Genomic DNA, 14,639 nt, shown 5'->3' with positions numbered 1-14,639 from the left:
GTGACACAGTTAACAATCCAACGCCCAGATTCTCAATGATTTTATGCAATAATAATACACACAAAACCTTCCAGGCTGAACAGCACGGGAGGGGTCATGCAAAGGAATATTTTGTGTGAGTCACAAGGCTAAGACAAATGTGGAGGGATTTTTCACCAGTGACACGGACTTGAAGTTGGGCATTCTGCCTACCTTTCAAAGGCACGGGTCTTCTTTGTCTGGAGTCTGGCAAGAGTGAGTTCTTGGGAGAGTATCGTGAAACAGACTCTGGGAGAAGTTACCTGCCCTGTGTGATGAATAGCGCCATGAACCTAAAATTAATTGCAAAAGTATGGCCTGGCTAATGAGATGGCCCTTATCTTTTTTCTGCACCGGAAGCAACGGGATTCTTCTGCTGGCTCAATATTTGACAAAAAAAAAAAAAGTCTAAAGTATGATTAACACTAAGTAAAAATCTGATAAAAAGACCTCAGAGATACAAAATGATCATCAATTCTAAGATCTGGGAAATTTGGAGTGAAAACTGATTTCCTGCCTTATTTTCTTTTTAAACCTTAATTCCTTGTTTGTTTGTTTTTGTGTTTGTTTGCTTTTTTTACTTTGAGACAAACAAAACATATATATGTATATATTTTCTACAGCCTCTACTAGCATTTTTTAAAGCTGAATTGCAATACCATTCTTCATAAGATCATATATATATATATATGTATGTATATATATATATATATATATATATATATATATATATATATATATATATATATATATATTTTCCAGGTCAGATTAAATCAAAGAAATCTATCAAAAGCCATCCATTTAGGGAAAAAAAAATTAAAAAAACAGAACAATGACACCTTATTGGGGAGAAAACACTAGAAAAATGACCCTCCATGCAAGAGAATTAATGGATATCCACCAGGGCTTTGCTAATAACATGGGTTAATTACCGCTGCAACATGCTAGGCTCAGTAAATAAAACAGCAGTGCCATAAACACATTAAGATGAGAAACCATCACTCTAAGAACCGACCAGCACCATCACCCTTGCCTCTGCCCTGGCAGTGGGAAACTGTATCCCAGCCCTCGCTACAAAAGGACGGTTTCTAAACTTACCACCAAATGTGCAGGGTGACACATCAATACAGTGACACAAAGGGCTGGTGAAATGCAGGGTCCCATCACCCACTCACCACTGCCATTCAACCCTTACTGCATGAACTCAGAATCACTTTCTTTTCTTTTCTTTTATTTTGCTTACTCCAAGGAGAAATCATATATTACATAATATCCACTGTCTGGCACTTGGGACTATATATAGCTCAGGATACATATACAAATAGCAGTGGCTATTTAATTTTTAGGAAAAAAATAGAATGAATCTGTTCGCTTCAGTGACGTGAGGGACTCGGTTACTAGACTACAGCTCAAGAACACTCCCCCCTCAGTGTAGCTGGTTGTCATTTGCAGCAATTTACAAAGAAATCATCTGAAAACCCCACCCACAGTTAAGGTTGCAGGTATTTTTAACAGATTTATAGAGAAGAAAAGGGAAGAAAAGTCACAAGGGCTCCGAGTCTGGAGTTTAAGTGTTCTTTCTTAGAAAAATAAACTTCAAGTGTCTGTTCATAGTTATCAAATAATATCACATCTAAATTTGCTTAGGCAACCTCCTGCCTTTTAAAAAATATTGCATCCCTCTGATTTAGGCTTCTTGTTACTGTTTATATACATTTTCCTTCCTGCCTGTATTTATCCCATATATTCTGACATTATAGTCTTACTTTGGGATAGTTGTATTTCAATTTACTTTAGCTCTAACTAAGGAGAGATGAGGCAGAGGGGGTGGGGGGAATCAGAACCCTGAAACAGACAGAGTGGACCATACAAAATAGAACTTGCAGGGCTCCAAACAGCAATCTCAAAACCCCAATTTGTCTCATTGTCAACGCCTGGATTTCAATTGATCAGGCTGAAATGTGCCGGACTGTTCCCTCCTCCCCTTGCCTGTTTTGGAGCGTTTCAATTGCCTTTCCCTTTCCCAACAGCTGTGACAACTGTTAAAACAGTCAGTAAAATTAAGTCCGCTCCATAATCCTGTAGTCAATGTTACATTTTAATCAGAGGTTGAAAGGGACTCGTGTGATGAGCACACTCATTTAGAACGATTAGACTGACACATATGTCAAAGTGAACAGCGATATTATTTTCATCTATTTACCCTATCAGTTATTCCTGCTATGAAATGTGGAACAAGCTTTCAAGTATTATGTTCCTTAATGTGCTGGCACACTTCCTAAAATAAAAAAAAATACACGGTTATAGTTTAACATCTTAGGCTCTCCTTATGGTCAATGGATTGTACGAACCTTTTTCCACAGTCTTCCAAGCAGAAATGGTTCAATATTTGCCTCTGATACGGCATTCCTGGTTTCATTTCTATGTATATACACACACGTGATGGGGTTTAACCCAGCACAATTACTATGAATATTAATAGCGTGTATAAATTCTGTGGTTTATTAATTGAGACAGAGAGGCAGATGCGTTGCTCAGCGTCCGGTCTTTCTGTCTGTCCGGTGAACCACGTAACCATCAAAACTGCATCCAGACAATAAATCTGGGTTTTTTTAAAGATGACTTTTAACGGAGCCAAAAAGAAAGCTAGTTTGAATCTTGCGCCAAAGCCAAAAGGACAGGTGCCCTGATTTCATTTACATGCATCTGCTTTAAGAGGCTTATCTTGACTAATGATTCAGATGAGCCCCAAGAAGTTAAATTCAAGGAAACCGCTTTTAAAAAGCAGTCTCTAGGGGATTTTTTCAAGTTTGTTTATTTATTTAAGAGAGAAAGTTCAGACTCTGGGTGAGCTCCGATAAGGTGTCCTTCCGGACATGAAGACAGTTCAAACTCCCCAATTCTCCAGCCTCAGGTCCACTAACCTTCAAACTCCACTGGAGGGAGGAGGGGGGTGGGGTACTACCTTTGTTTATTTTTCATTTGTATTTTCACACAATTTAAGGTTGTTTCTGCCTTTGAGGGTTTTAAACTGATGGACCGACCCACAGCCTTCCTATCTTTTAGTTCCTCCTAAGTCCATCTCTTGGCTAACATCCCCTGCCCTGTGAGTGTATGCGAGAGTGTGGGTGTGTGAGAGCATACATATACATACACACCCACACCCACACCCACACACACACACACACACACACACACACACACACACACACTGACAGGCGGCCAGGGAGACTGCAAGTCACTTTCATTTCTTAGTTAATTACCGAGCAGCGCAAGATGCAGGCTCTAAGGACAGCTAGTGGACATGCACTATAGTGCACTAGCTCATCTTCTGGACTTTTACATTTTCTTCACAACCTACAGAGAAAATGCTGGCCAAAAGCACGCTTTTCAGAATTATAACAGTTGGTATTAGGGTAACGTGAAAGGCAAGCAACAAACAGATGAGCCAGTCACAGCTCCCGTGACATACTAATATTTTTATCTTCACAGTGGATTGAAATTAAGTTTATGATCTGCTCATTTACACAAGAATGCTTAATGTACTTCTCCTACCCCCTGTGTGTTTCTCCTCCATTTTCAGTCACCCAAATACACAGATAGACCCACGTGCATAAAGATATTCCTAAATATGAATTAAACCGCGTGTAAGAACTGAAGTACTTTTCTGTGTTTTCTGGACAAGATGCATGAAACAAATCCACAATCTCAACACTGTCTATTCAAAGGGAAATTTTAAAAAGTCACGACTGTTTCTTCTTCTGTTTTTTTTTTTCCTCCCCTTAAATATTTATAATGTGTGAAAATCTCATGTTACTTAAATGGACTGATTTGTCAGTTTAAGTGCTGACTTGAACGCTAACCATGCAAATAACATTATTCTAGCCCCGGATTGCAAAGGGCTAGTTTCGAAATTGTTCTCCGAAGGAGCATTAGGAAATGTGCAATTTCGCCTCTAACTCTGCCGGGGCACGAAATGACAAGGAGCCCCAAATATCTGTCACGCTGCAAATACAGAAGCAGCACTCAGTGGTATACATCACCGTGAATATTGTATTTTAAAACATCTTTCCTGGGGGAAAAAATGGGTCCCAGTCAAAGATGCATTTTAACAGTTCACTAAGCATGCGTGCCAAGTGCCTATTCTTAGCACCTGAATAAGAAGTGACTGTCACACAGCTGTTTCGCTGACAGTCCCTGCGCTTCGCCTCAAAGGTAACATTGTAGTCAGAGAACAATTCTCCACTTGGATCACCCTGCACACAACAGGCACAAGACAGACAGAACGCAAACAGGCACTCCACTCCTGCCCGCAGAACACCCAGGGTGCTGCTACCTGAACCGGGGTGCACGGATACATTCTGCCCCCCCGCGCCCCCTCCACCCTCACACACACGCACCCCCACCCCACCCCACCCCAGGCCGAGTTTGCCAAGGAAAAGAGAAAGGTACCTACTCTTCCTCGTAGTGCAGGGGAAAAGATTCAGGGAGGCAAAGTTCTACCGAATCCATGTGCGGCCGGCAACCATTATGTGCGCACCCCCCAGCAATAAATCAAAGTTTCCTTGGCAGAGCGCGGTGCAATTAACACGCAGGTTCTCCCGGCGACAAGCCCTATAGGCGCAGCCAGTTGGGACCAAAGCTCTCGCACTCTCCTCCTAATCAAGGACTTAAAGCCCCGATTGGAGCTTATTAATATGAAGTAGGGCTTTGCATATGCAGTGCCCCCCCTGCCCAGCCTCGCAGCCGATTGGGGGGCCTCTGCCCAATCAGGACCGAGGCGAAGGGAGGCTGCGGAGCGCGCAGCCAGGCAGGTGGGAAGGGTGCAGACTAGCCGCGCGGGGGTGCACGCAGCGCCGGGACCGCAGCTCCACACGCTCCCGCTCCCTGTACACACGGTGCTTTTTCCTTTTTCTTTCTCTTTTTCCCCACCCCCTGCGAAGCTGCCCAACAAACCCAACTAAGTTAACTCGCGGGAGGAGGCACTGGTTTCTGACCTCAGGTCTCCTTTTGCCTTGCGAAGAAGAGCTCACCACGCAGACTCTCAGTTAATCTGGGGAAGGATTCTGCGGAAGGTAGAGAATGAAGTTTGTCCTGCCCGTTCCTTGTCTGTGTTTTATCCAGCCACGGGGCCCCTTGGCTGCTTGTGTAGTGCTGTAGTCTCTCGTGCTTTCGTCACTGTGGTTTTTTGTGTTTTTTTTGTGGTTTTTTCCCTCCCCCGATCATTGATAGATTTATGTGCATATACTGGGCGTTTTAAAGAGTCTAAGGCATTCTTCTCAATTGTTGGGGCATGTGAGTGGTGATCTCATCTTTGAGGAGGAATTCAGTTTTTCTCAACTACAGAAGAGGAAGTAGTGCCTCCGGACGAATGACATGACGGTGGATATTATCTGCGTAAACATTTCTTTACCTGCTGCTGTCTGCCTGCCTAGGGAAATAGGACACATCGCTTTTCCCAGCTGCAGGACTCATTAGCCTCTCCAGTTGAGGGGGGAGGGGGGCTGGGGCTGTAGGGTAAATACTATATTAAATGTATCTCAGTGCATTTGCACAAAATAAAGACTGCATGTTTGGGACAGACAGCCTGCACTCGAAATATTCGGTGTCATATACTTATTTCAATACAAGCTTCCAAACTGGGAGACAGACACAAGTATAGATGATTTTACCCCACACATCAGCGTCCCAATAAAATGCCAGTTACCTATTTGTTCCTGTACATAACACATCCTGGATGCTTTTCAAAATTATCTCAGAAACATTTTGTAAGTCATCACACAGTCTGGTTAGGATAAGGACTCCTTCCAAACAGATAATGTACAAAACTAAGAATTCTCCATCAAAAGTTCTGGGGTGTATTTTTTTAAAGGATATAGGAAGAGAAGATGTTTTGCCTCTAATAGCGTGTTTCCTTATACTAAAGGTTTTTCTTAGTCCTATTTAAAAAAAAAAACAGAATTTTTTTTTATATAAGCAAATGCACTTGGAATAGATACCAGCTATTTATAGCAAAGCAATAACTGCTACCTTATGGAGAATAGAAGAGCCACAATTTTGATATAATTCATCTCTACTTCTTACCAACCTTTTGTATAGTAAGTCTACATGATATAAATAATATAGTCTTTGAAGTCAAAATAAATTAATTCAGATACTCAGTGTGTATTAAATTCACTAAATCAGAACTCTACTTTTTTTCCCAACCCTCTCAAATTTTCTAGGTCTATAAAAAACAAAACACTGAAATAGAACAGCCCCATTTAAATTCAGAATATAAAAGTGACAGACATGATTCGCTCTCCCCCACCCCCACCCCCCCCCCCCCACAGAAGAAAGCAATTTGCCTACCCTGTATTTAGTCATATCTAAGATTTGGGCCTGATTCCTTTTATTTGTGGTCGAAATGCATACAAGTTTCTAGATGGGAACTCCCATAGCAAAAACTGTGCCTGAGAAATCTGTATAAAAGCAGGTAGTAAAAGCTTAATTACCAGTAGCATTATGCTGTCTATATTGTTAAATGTGAACTCTGCAATTAAGATGTAAATTTGGTTGTGAGCAGTGAATTAAAAGAGCTTTGAGATGTGGAAGAAAACCCAAGCATTCTGCAGACAGCCAGAAAAAAAAAAAAAAGAAAAGAAAAAGAATTGTCTCTTCAGTCTAAAATGAGACATGTAATCATTTCATAATTAAAAAAATAAAAAGACATTTGAAAAGGAAACATGTTTTTTTTTCCTAAAATACAATATAAGGACGATAGGAGCTAATACTGCATTAGGAATACAGTGTTAAAATATCTTGTATTGAAAGATGACTCTCTTGATTTCTGAGTAAACTACGATCCTCAGGGTCATGCGTAGAACCAATGGTACATATTTTTAAGAGATATGCAAAAAAGTTTCCTTCTTATTTTAACCAGAGACCTTTTTAAAAATAATAATAATGATTTCATGCACTCAGCGCATTCAGAGTTTGCACCTGTGCAGAATCCTGTCCTGTGGTCCGTTGCTCTGCACTGCCTGCTGTGACAGGCTTTTTAAGGACAAGACTTGTAGTCAATTATTTACTGATGGACCTTAAGTCACCATGGTGCATAGGAGTTATCTTTTCTTTCCCAGACTTTTCTTATTCCCTTAGGATACTTATGTGACCCACTGAAGGCATGAGTATATGTTTTTAAACATATTTAGACCCAGACCCATGCAGACACCCTTTTTTCCGTGCTCACAGAGATCTGTGTACCAGCATCCACGGTGGCGTCCCCACTGAGCTTTCACTGAACATATTTCATCCATGGGAGGCACCGTGCACACCGAGCTGGTTGCTTTCTCAATGGCCAGAGGTACGCAGGCTTGTAGAGCTGCCTGCTTCCCCCTCGGGATCAATGTGTCACCTCTGCAAGTCAAGGACCTGAGATTACACCTACTGTCTTGCAGCCAGCTTAATCCATTTAAATTTTAAAATAATATCCACGGCACTCAACTTGCCAGACAGCTTCCAGGATATTTCATACACACACCGCTTAGTCATCTCCAGAATCTCCCCTCCTCACTGAGTGTTCTCCCCTTGAAGGAGGGAAGAGTGGATGATCACAGGAAATAAGCACACCACCAGCAATATGGGTAAACCTTTAAGAATCTCAACTCAAAGGATTTGGAAGAGGGGAAAAAAAACCCAAACACCAGATAGATAAACAGCTGAGAATAAACACATATGGCTACTCAGCCTATACACTTCACAATCTTACCACCAGGAGTCTACCCAACGCAGGATACATGGCCCAAACAAAAGGATCTCTTAGGATGGTCTCACAAAGAATATTAATAAATTAGTTCAGATCAGTCGAGTATGCATCAGGCCCCGAGTCCAAGCATAGTTTTAACCTCTTCCTTAAATGATGCAGTCACAAATACCCCAAAGACTTCATTCTCAGACCCGTGCTACCCACAGACACCACGCAGCAAACACACTTCATTTCCATTTGAAAAAAAAATCAACAAAAACAGAATGGCAACAAACAGAACTAAAGTAGAAGCAGAAGGTAGGTTCCCATTGTCTATACCAGCACTTTTACGGTATTTCAATCAGAAACATTTCCTGAAACATCCCAACAGCGTGTTCTTACACTGCTAACAGGAGACGGGAAAATGCTTGGCCTTGCCAATGACTGCAGAGGAATGGCTATTTTAGGTTCCCACCTCCCTCTTCTGAAAATTAACAGAACGCATCTGTTTTAAAATGTTTATAGTTTCCTAATTCTTTTGGGAGCCAATTTTGATTCTGAGTTGCACCTTTGCCATCGGTGAAATATTTAAAACTCAACAGAGGCACTACAGTTTTAGATCCGCAAATCGCCGTGCAGTCTGGCCACCTTTGCTGGCCTGTCCTGGAGATCAGACACCTTAGAAAAGCTGTGTAACTTTCAGCACCACCTCCCCTGCTGTCTGGATGCATCGTGTGTAATGCAATCTACCAGAAAGCAAACCCAGACTATTCCAAAGGGTCATCTTCCACTCCACAAGAAAACCCACAGTGAACATCCCTGGACAAAGGACCGTGAAGGGCTGGCCGGAGAGCTAACCCTTACACTCCCTTCTGACCCCACGTGGGCTGAGTGGCCTTGAGCAGGTCACGTCCCTTGTTCCTCCTGGGCACCTGGGATTTCTTTGATGCTGGAAACCGGCTTAGGAGCACACCTTTCCCACCGAACAGAGACTTCTTTCGAAGTCAGTCTGATACTTTCCTATCACCACCAAACCTCTATCAATTCATCATAGCTCATTTTCGGTTGCCTTTCATTTCGAGGGCACAGGCTTTGATATTGAAATTATTGAGTCGATTGGCAAGAAGCAATCACTTTTTTCTGCAAGCGATCGCTTCCACAGAAGCACTAATAAAATCCTTTCCTTCTGACAAACCTCTTGTCCTGTAAATCCACCCCATTCCCAAATTACTGAGTCTGTGTAAAAAACAAACAAACAAACAAACAACCCCACCTATTCCTGGAGCGTTATTACGTCACCTCCATAACAAAACAAACTCTTCCTAGTGGGTTTGTGAAAGGGGGAAAGAAAAAATCAAAGGAAGACAGAGAACCTAATAGAGGTTTCTGTTTAATTAACTCAGGATAATTTCACTTTCTTTTTGTCAAGCTAATAACATGACACAGTGAAATGCCACTAAAAATGAAATTATAAACTACAGTAGCTCCCATGGGCAAACCGGACTTCAGTGCTGTTGTCTTTCCAACAGACTCACCGTGGCAAAACACCAAATGCAGGTGGGAGTGCCCTACAAGCTCTCTACAATCTGCATGGCATGTATTTACAGAGCAATCGTTAACATTTTGAGATTACACATTAATACACGAGTTGCAGTTATACTCTTTCTTGAATGTTAAGCACCACGAGCTAAATTGCAGAAAACATTCAAGGTCAGTGTCCCGTTTTAGACCTTTTCAGGCAGCTGTAATATTATGATAATCAAGCTTAAAATATTCCTATAGAAAGAGTAAATTAGCCTTTTCACTTGAAAGATGATTATGATAAACAATAAACCTATGAGAGGACAAAATCCCTATTTTTAAAAGCCATAAATTGTTGACTCAATCATGTGTGTGATCGTCTTGTCCAAAAATAAAGGGAGGCTGAACTCGGAGAGGAAGGGGGGAGGGGGGTGGAGACAGAAAAGGAGGGGGCAGGGAACACCGATGACAGATTTCAGAATAAGCAACACTTGCTCTGATACCAGAAAAATGATCAAATTATCCACATTAACCACCCATCTATCATTTAACATTTTTGAAGCTAATATATATATATATGTGTGTGTGTATATATGTATATATATATATATATACCCATGAAATATCAAAAAAAGCACAAAGTATTTTTATTCCTAATGTATATAAATTTTCAACACTATCTGAAATTCCTCTCTTCATTTAACCCTTTTGCCCAAATTTTCAAAGGACCAGTAAAAAAAGAAGTGAAATATTTACATCTGGTGTCTACATAAACAGGCTTAAAGAGATTATTACATGTTTGAATATATATATATTGATTTCAGAGAGAAAGGGAGAAGGAAAGAGAGAGAGAAACATCAATGATGAGAATAATTGATTGGCGGCCTCTTACACCCCACTGGGGATTGGGCCCACAACCCAGGCATGTGCCCTGACTGGGAATCGAACTGTGATCTCCTGGTTCATAGATCGAAGCTCAACCATTGAGCCACACCAGCTGGGCAACGTGTGTTTTGTTTGTTTGTTTTTAATGTTAGAACTTTCTGACACACTTCTAAGGTTCTTTTTTTTATAAATGCATACATTTGATGACATCCTGCTTCCCGAACTGGGAATTAATTAGAGGCGGGTGTGTTCGTCATGCCCAGCAGAAGTGAGGAGACCAGAAGGCCCGACAGTAAGAGGGCGGCATGCCTTGGGCTCGGAGGAGGCTTTGGATGAGAGTCACTTCCCGCATCTATGCCTCAGTTTCCTCCTCTATTTAATGGGAATAACAACCATAACAATCTTGTAAAACTGTTATGGGGATTCATTGAGTTAAGCCAATTTACCACAGTATCTGGTCCTAGCTGGGAGAACCATGTGACCCTGTGGGCCACGGGCAATCTGACTTATGCAACTTGTCCTAACCCTAAGAATGTACAATATTTCCCCTTATACTCTCAAAGTATCTGAGTCTGGATAAAAATTTATCATTCTACACATATTGAGCTTCCTGAAAATATTAGCCATGTTATTTATAAATCTCTTTATTTTTTTAATATATTTTTTTATTTATTTTAGAGAGGAAGAGAGAGGGAAAGAGAGATAGAAACATCTAGCCTGCAACCTGGGCATGTGCCCTGACTGGGAATCAAACCATGACCTCCTGGTTCACAGGTCCATGTTCAACCACTGAGCTATGCTGTCCAGCCGAGCAAAGATAAGATGACTTTAAAAAAGAGAAGAGAGGACAGGCCTGCTAGGTACTCTAGCACTTAACTTCCACTGATTCTCTTATTTATTTATTCCACTGAATACTTTTAGAAAAAAGGTGGATTTCTCCTCTTATAGGAGAAGAAGAAGGGAATTAATCCACAGAAAAAGACAAAGGTCTTGCATTTAGGCCATTCTCTACCTCTGCTCACTGCCTGTCATGCTGTAACCAAGTCCTGTATGTTCAAGTCCATGGTTGCATTCCAAGAGCCAGACTCTGCTGAGAACACATCACATCAGGGAGAGACTCAGAAATTTTCTGGGGGAAAAAAAGAATCACACTTTGGGAGCAAAAAAAAAAAAAAGAGTGAGAGAATTCCTTTCCTGCTGCCCTGGGAGATTAAAATAACAGAAATGGTGACGGGGAAGGACAAGGAGCCTGGGGACACTCCCAGACGCTGACTCCCGGAGGCCTCTTATCTCACCTGGAGTCTGTCACTAAGTGCTCAGCTATTTGTATCCGGAGCTTCCTCCCACCCAACCTGGTGCTGCTTTTCCAGCAAATAACATCCTTTAAGACCCTGTGTTTCTCTAGCTCCGTGATCACCTTGAATGAGAAAATGGAGTCAATGAAAGAATATTTTCATTAGTGAGAAAGGAAGTAGGTTAATTCATCTTTCAATAAAGGAGCACTCTAGCCTGGCTGGTATGGCTCAGTGGTTGAGCATCGAATTCAAACCAGGAGGTCACAGTTTGATTCCCAATCAGGGCACAGGCCCAGGTTTTGGGCTCGGTCCCCAATAGGGGGTGTAGAGGAGGCAGCCGATCAATGATCCGCTCTGATGGATGTTTCAATCTCTCTCTCCCTCTCCTTTCCTGTCTGAAATCAATAAAAATATATTTTAAAAAAATAAATGAGAACTCTAAACAGAGGTAAAATTTAACAAAAGAGTAAGATTTTGCAAACTTTTAGATTTTTAAAATCAGCTACTTAGAAAATTTTAAAATTATAATTAATAAGTAGAATATCTAATACTTTTGCAACACTTCAACTTGAACAAAGCAGTTTCACACATGCATCTTTTGTTCCTCTCAACAACACTGCGGGGCAGGTCGAAGCTATATTATTATTATTCCCATTGTATAGAAGACAAAACAGAGGAGGTCCAAAGAGTTTATTGGAAGGGCCAAAGACATCAGGCCGTTATGCTGCAAAGTCAGGACCTAAATGTCTTGTTTTTTAAATTCCACATCGTTTGCACTCCCAATCTCAAGCTGTTCCCAATAAATCTTTTTGTATCCTCCCCTTTCAAAGACATGCAAGGAGCACAGAAAAGCACTCCCCGGTATGCATTTTTGTGCACCCGAAATTGTTCTGTTTTAGGAAAGTGGAATAAAACCACATCTGATCATCACATGCCCGTTTCTTCCTTTAATCTAAACAAATGTTCCCCTTTAGGATGTCTGCTCCAGTCAGACCCTGTGTAAGTTTCCTGGGAAAAACACATACAAGGGAGAACTTGACACACACAACAGAAACAGGAGGTCTCAGCGTCCCTTCTCTGTAACCGGTTTCTCTGTAGGAAAGGCTGGGTGTAGCGCCCATAGCTTAGTTTCCTTTCCCTCGGTTTCACAGCAAAGCCACCATCGTCTAATCCTCAGGTCTCGAAGCCAAAGAACAAAGAGCCCGGAGGAGGCACAAAACCATTCTTCATCGGGACAGAGGCAATGATAATTTTTAAAAATTTAAATTAAATTTTAAAATCACCCTATTGGCCTGGAATTTCTCCAAGACTTCTTCATTAATAAAAAAGAGAACTATGATCGACTCAGGTAATGGAACAGCTTTCTAACCCCGTGTTCCCCTCAGAATTATTCAATTCCATCTTTCCAGTCTCTTCAGAAGGCTGTGGGAGGGGACGCCTTGCTCAGTGCCGGGTGTTCTTGGGCCTGGGTGTGTTATGGCAGAGATATTGGAAGGACATGCGGCCACAACTCGTTTTCTCTATTAGCAAAGATGATTAAATGAGACAATATGAGCTTTAATGGGCTCTTTCTGTGGTTAGACTTTTCCAGTTTGGCCCCACCAATGGCCTCGTGCCCATCGATTGAGCAGTAACTCCTATTCAATTATTCAATCCCTGTCAATGTGTTGAGATGCACAGAATGTAAAGGTAAACATTTTATTTTTACCAGACTTAATTCATGGGGTCTTACTGCGGGGTGGGGAGAGTTACATTTTATAAATAGACCATGTAGAGTTACAAAGAAAAGGCTCCTTTTCTTGAATTATAGCTGTAATGTTTAGTGACACAATCCATAGAAACCCCTTCCAGTATTCATTTTTAAAAAATATATTTTTTATTGATTTCAGAATGGAAGGGAGAGGGAGACAGAGATAGAAACATCAATGATGAGAGAGAAACATTGACTGGCTGCTTCCTGCACGCCCCCCCCCCGCCCCCCCCACTGGGGATTGAGCCCGCAACACCTAGGCATGTGCCCTGACCGGGAATCAAACCATGACCTCCTGGTCCAAACCTCAACCACGGAGCCACGTCGCCTGGGCAACCCCTTCCCATATTTCCCAGGTGAGTGAAATGTCTCCTCCATGAGCCTCCTCAGGGGACCCCAGGGGGGATCAAGGACTCTCTCCTGTATCCCATAATGCTTTGCACTAACTTGTCTACCTGGTTTGTACAAGGAACCTTGGACTATGTCTCTTCATTCTCCCTTTAGAAAGCACCTTGATGGCCTTTAATCATCAGACTGTGCCCAGTGCTGTAATCTGGACATTTCGGGCTCTTGATAAATATGGGCCAAGTAATTGCTGCTTTGGAACCCTCCCCCCTCACCCTCCCGCAAAAAAACAAAAATTGTTACATCCACATTGTCTTATTTGCAAATGAGTTTCAATGTTTTTCTGAGCAAATCCTGTCAGTATCTCAATCACTATTTTCATAATTACAATCACGTTTTCATCATTAACAACTCTCTTACTGAAACTATTTTTGACTTGGGAGGGAAGGAGTGTGGTCATGGTCGGATCCCTTCCATCCAGTGGATAAGAAGAAAATGTTGACTACACTTTTCAGTATTCGTTTTGTTGCAGTGATGGCAAAACCCTGCCCTCTCGCCACCCCTCTCCCCAGGAGAACCTCTGGAACAATTGTTTACTAGTTTTGAGTACGTAAAATCATATTTGTAAATGAATCTCACCGGAAATTACCAACTGCAGTCTAAGTTGAGGACAAGAGGAAAAGGGTAAAATTAAGCTTTGGGGGTGGGAAACGGGAAAGCATCTGGGGGCTTCAGCTTTACCGGGCGATGTAAGGCTGAGAAGCCACATTGTCACGGACCCATCAGTTTATGACATTTAACTAACATATGTGCAGTGCTGCCAGGCACCCAGGCGAAAAAGTGACCCAGGAGGCGTTGATAACTGAGGTGCTGGGTGCTCCAGCCCTGGTGGGTGTGGCTCGGTTGGTTGAGCGTCATCCCATGTACCGAGGGGTTGCCGGTTCGATTCCTGATCAGGGCACACGCACATGCCCTGATTTTGTGGGCTCAGTCCCTGGTAGGGGGTATGCAGGAGGCAGCTGATCAATGTTTCACTCTTTCATCAATGTTGCTTTCTCTTGCTCTCCCTTCCTCACTCTCTAACAACAAAAAAATCAAT

The 14,639-nt window shown here is 41.9% G+C and overlaps 1 protein-coding gene across 11 annotated transcripts in view; it reads right to left on the bottom strand.

Annotated features, from left to right (window-relative positions):
* Positions 1-14,639, bottom strand: part of ESRRG (estrogen related receptor gamma) — a 461,433-nt gene that overhangs the window by 166,033 nt on the left and 280,761 nt on the right. Inside the window, exon 1 of one of the 11 annotated variants that reach the window (XM_059677803.1) lies at positions 5,016-5,166. The exons of 8 other annotated variants lie outside the window; for them this stretch is intronic. Coding sequence is in view for 1 of the 3 variants with exons in the window: in XM_059677799.1 (XP_059533782.1) it covers positions 4,475-4,530 (56 nt within the window). In the remaining 2 variants the exon portion in view is untranslated. Of the gene's footprint in view, positions 1-4,470; positions 4,694-5,015; positions 5,167-14,639 lie in introns of those variants that run through there. 2 more of the 11 variants (XM_059677799.1, XM_059677807.1) reach the window with 2 other exon arrangements.

The sequence above is a fragment of the Myotis daubentonii genome, chromosome 20 (assembly GCF_963259705.1).
Source record: "Myotis daubentonii chromosome 20, mMyoDau2.1, whole genome shotgun sequence".
NCBI lineage: Eukaryota > Metazoa > Chordata > Mammalia > Chiroptera > Vespertilionidae > Myotis > Myotis daubentonii.
Note: the sequence above shows the minus strand (reverse complement) of the source record. Positions and strands in the feature narration are given on the sequence as shown.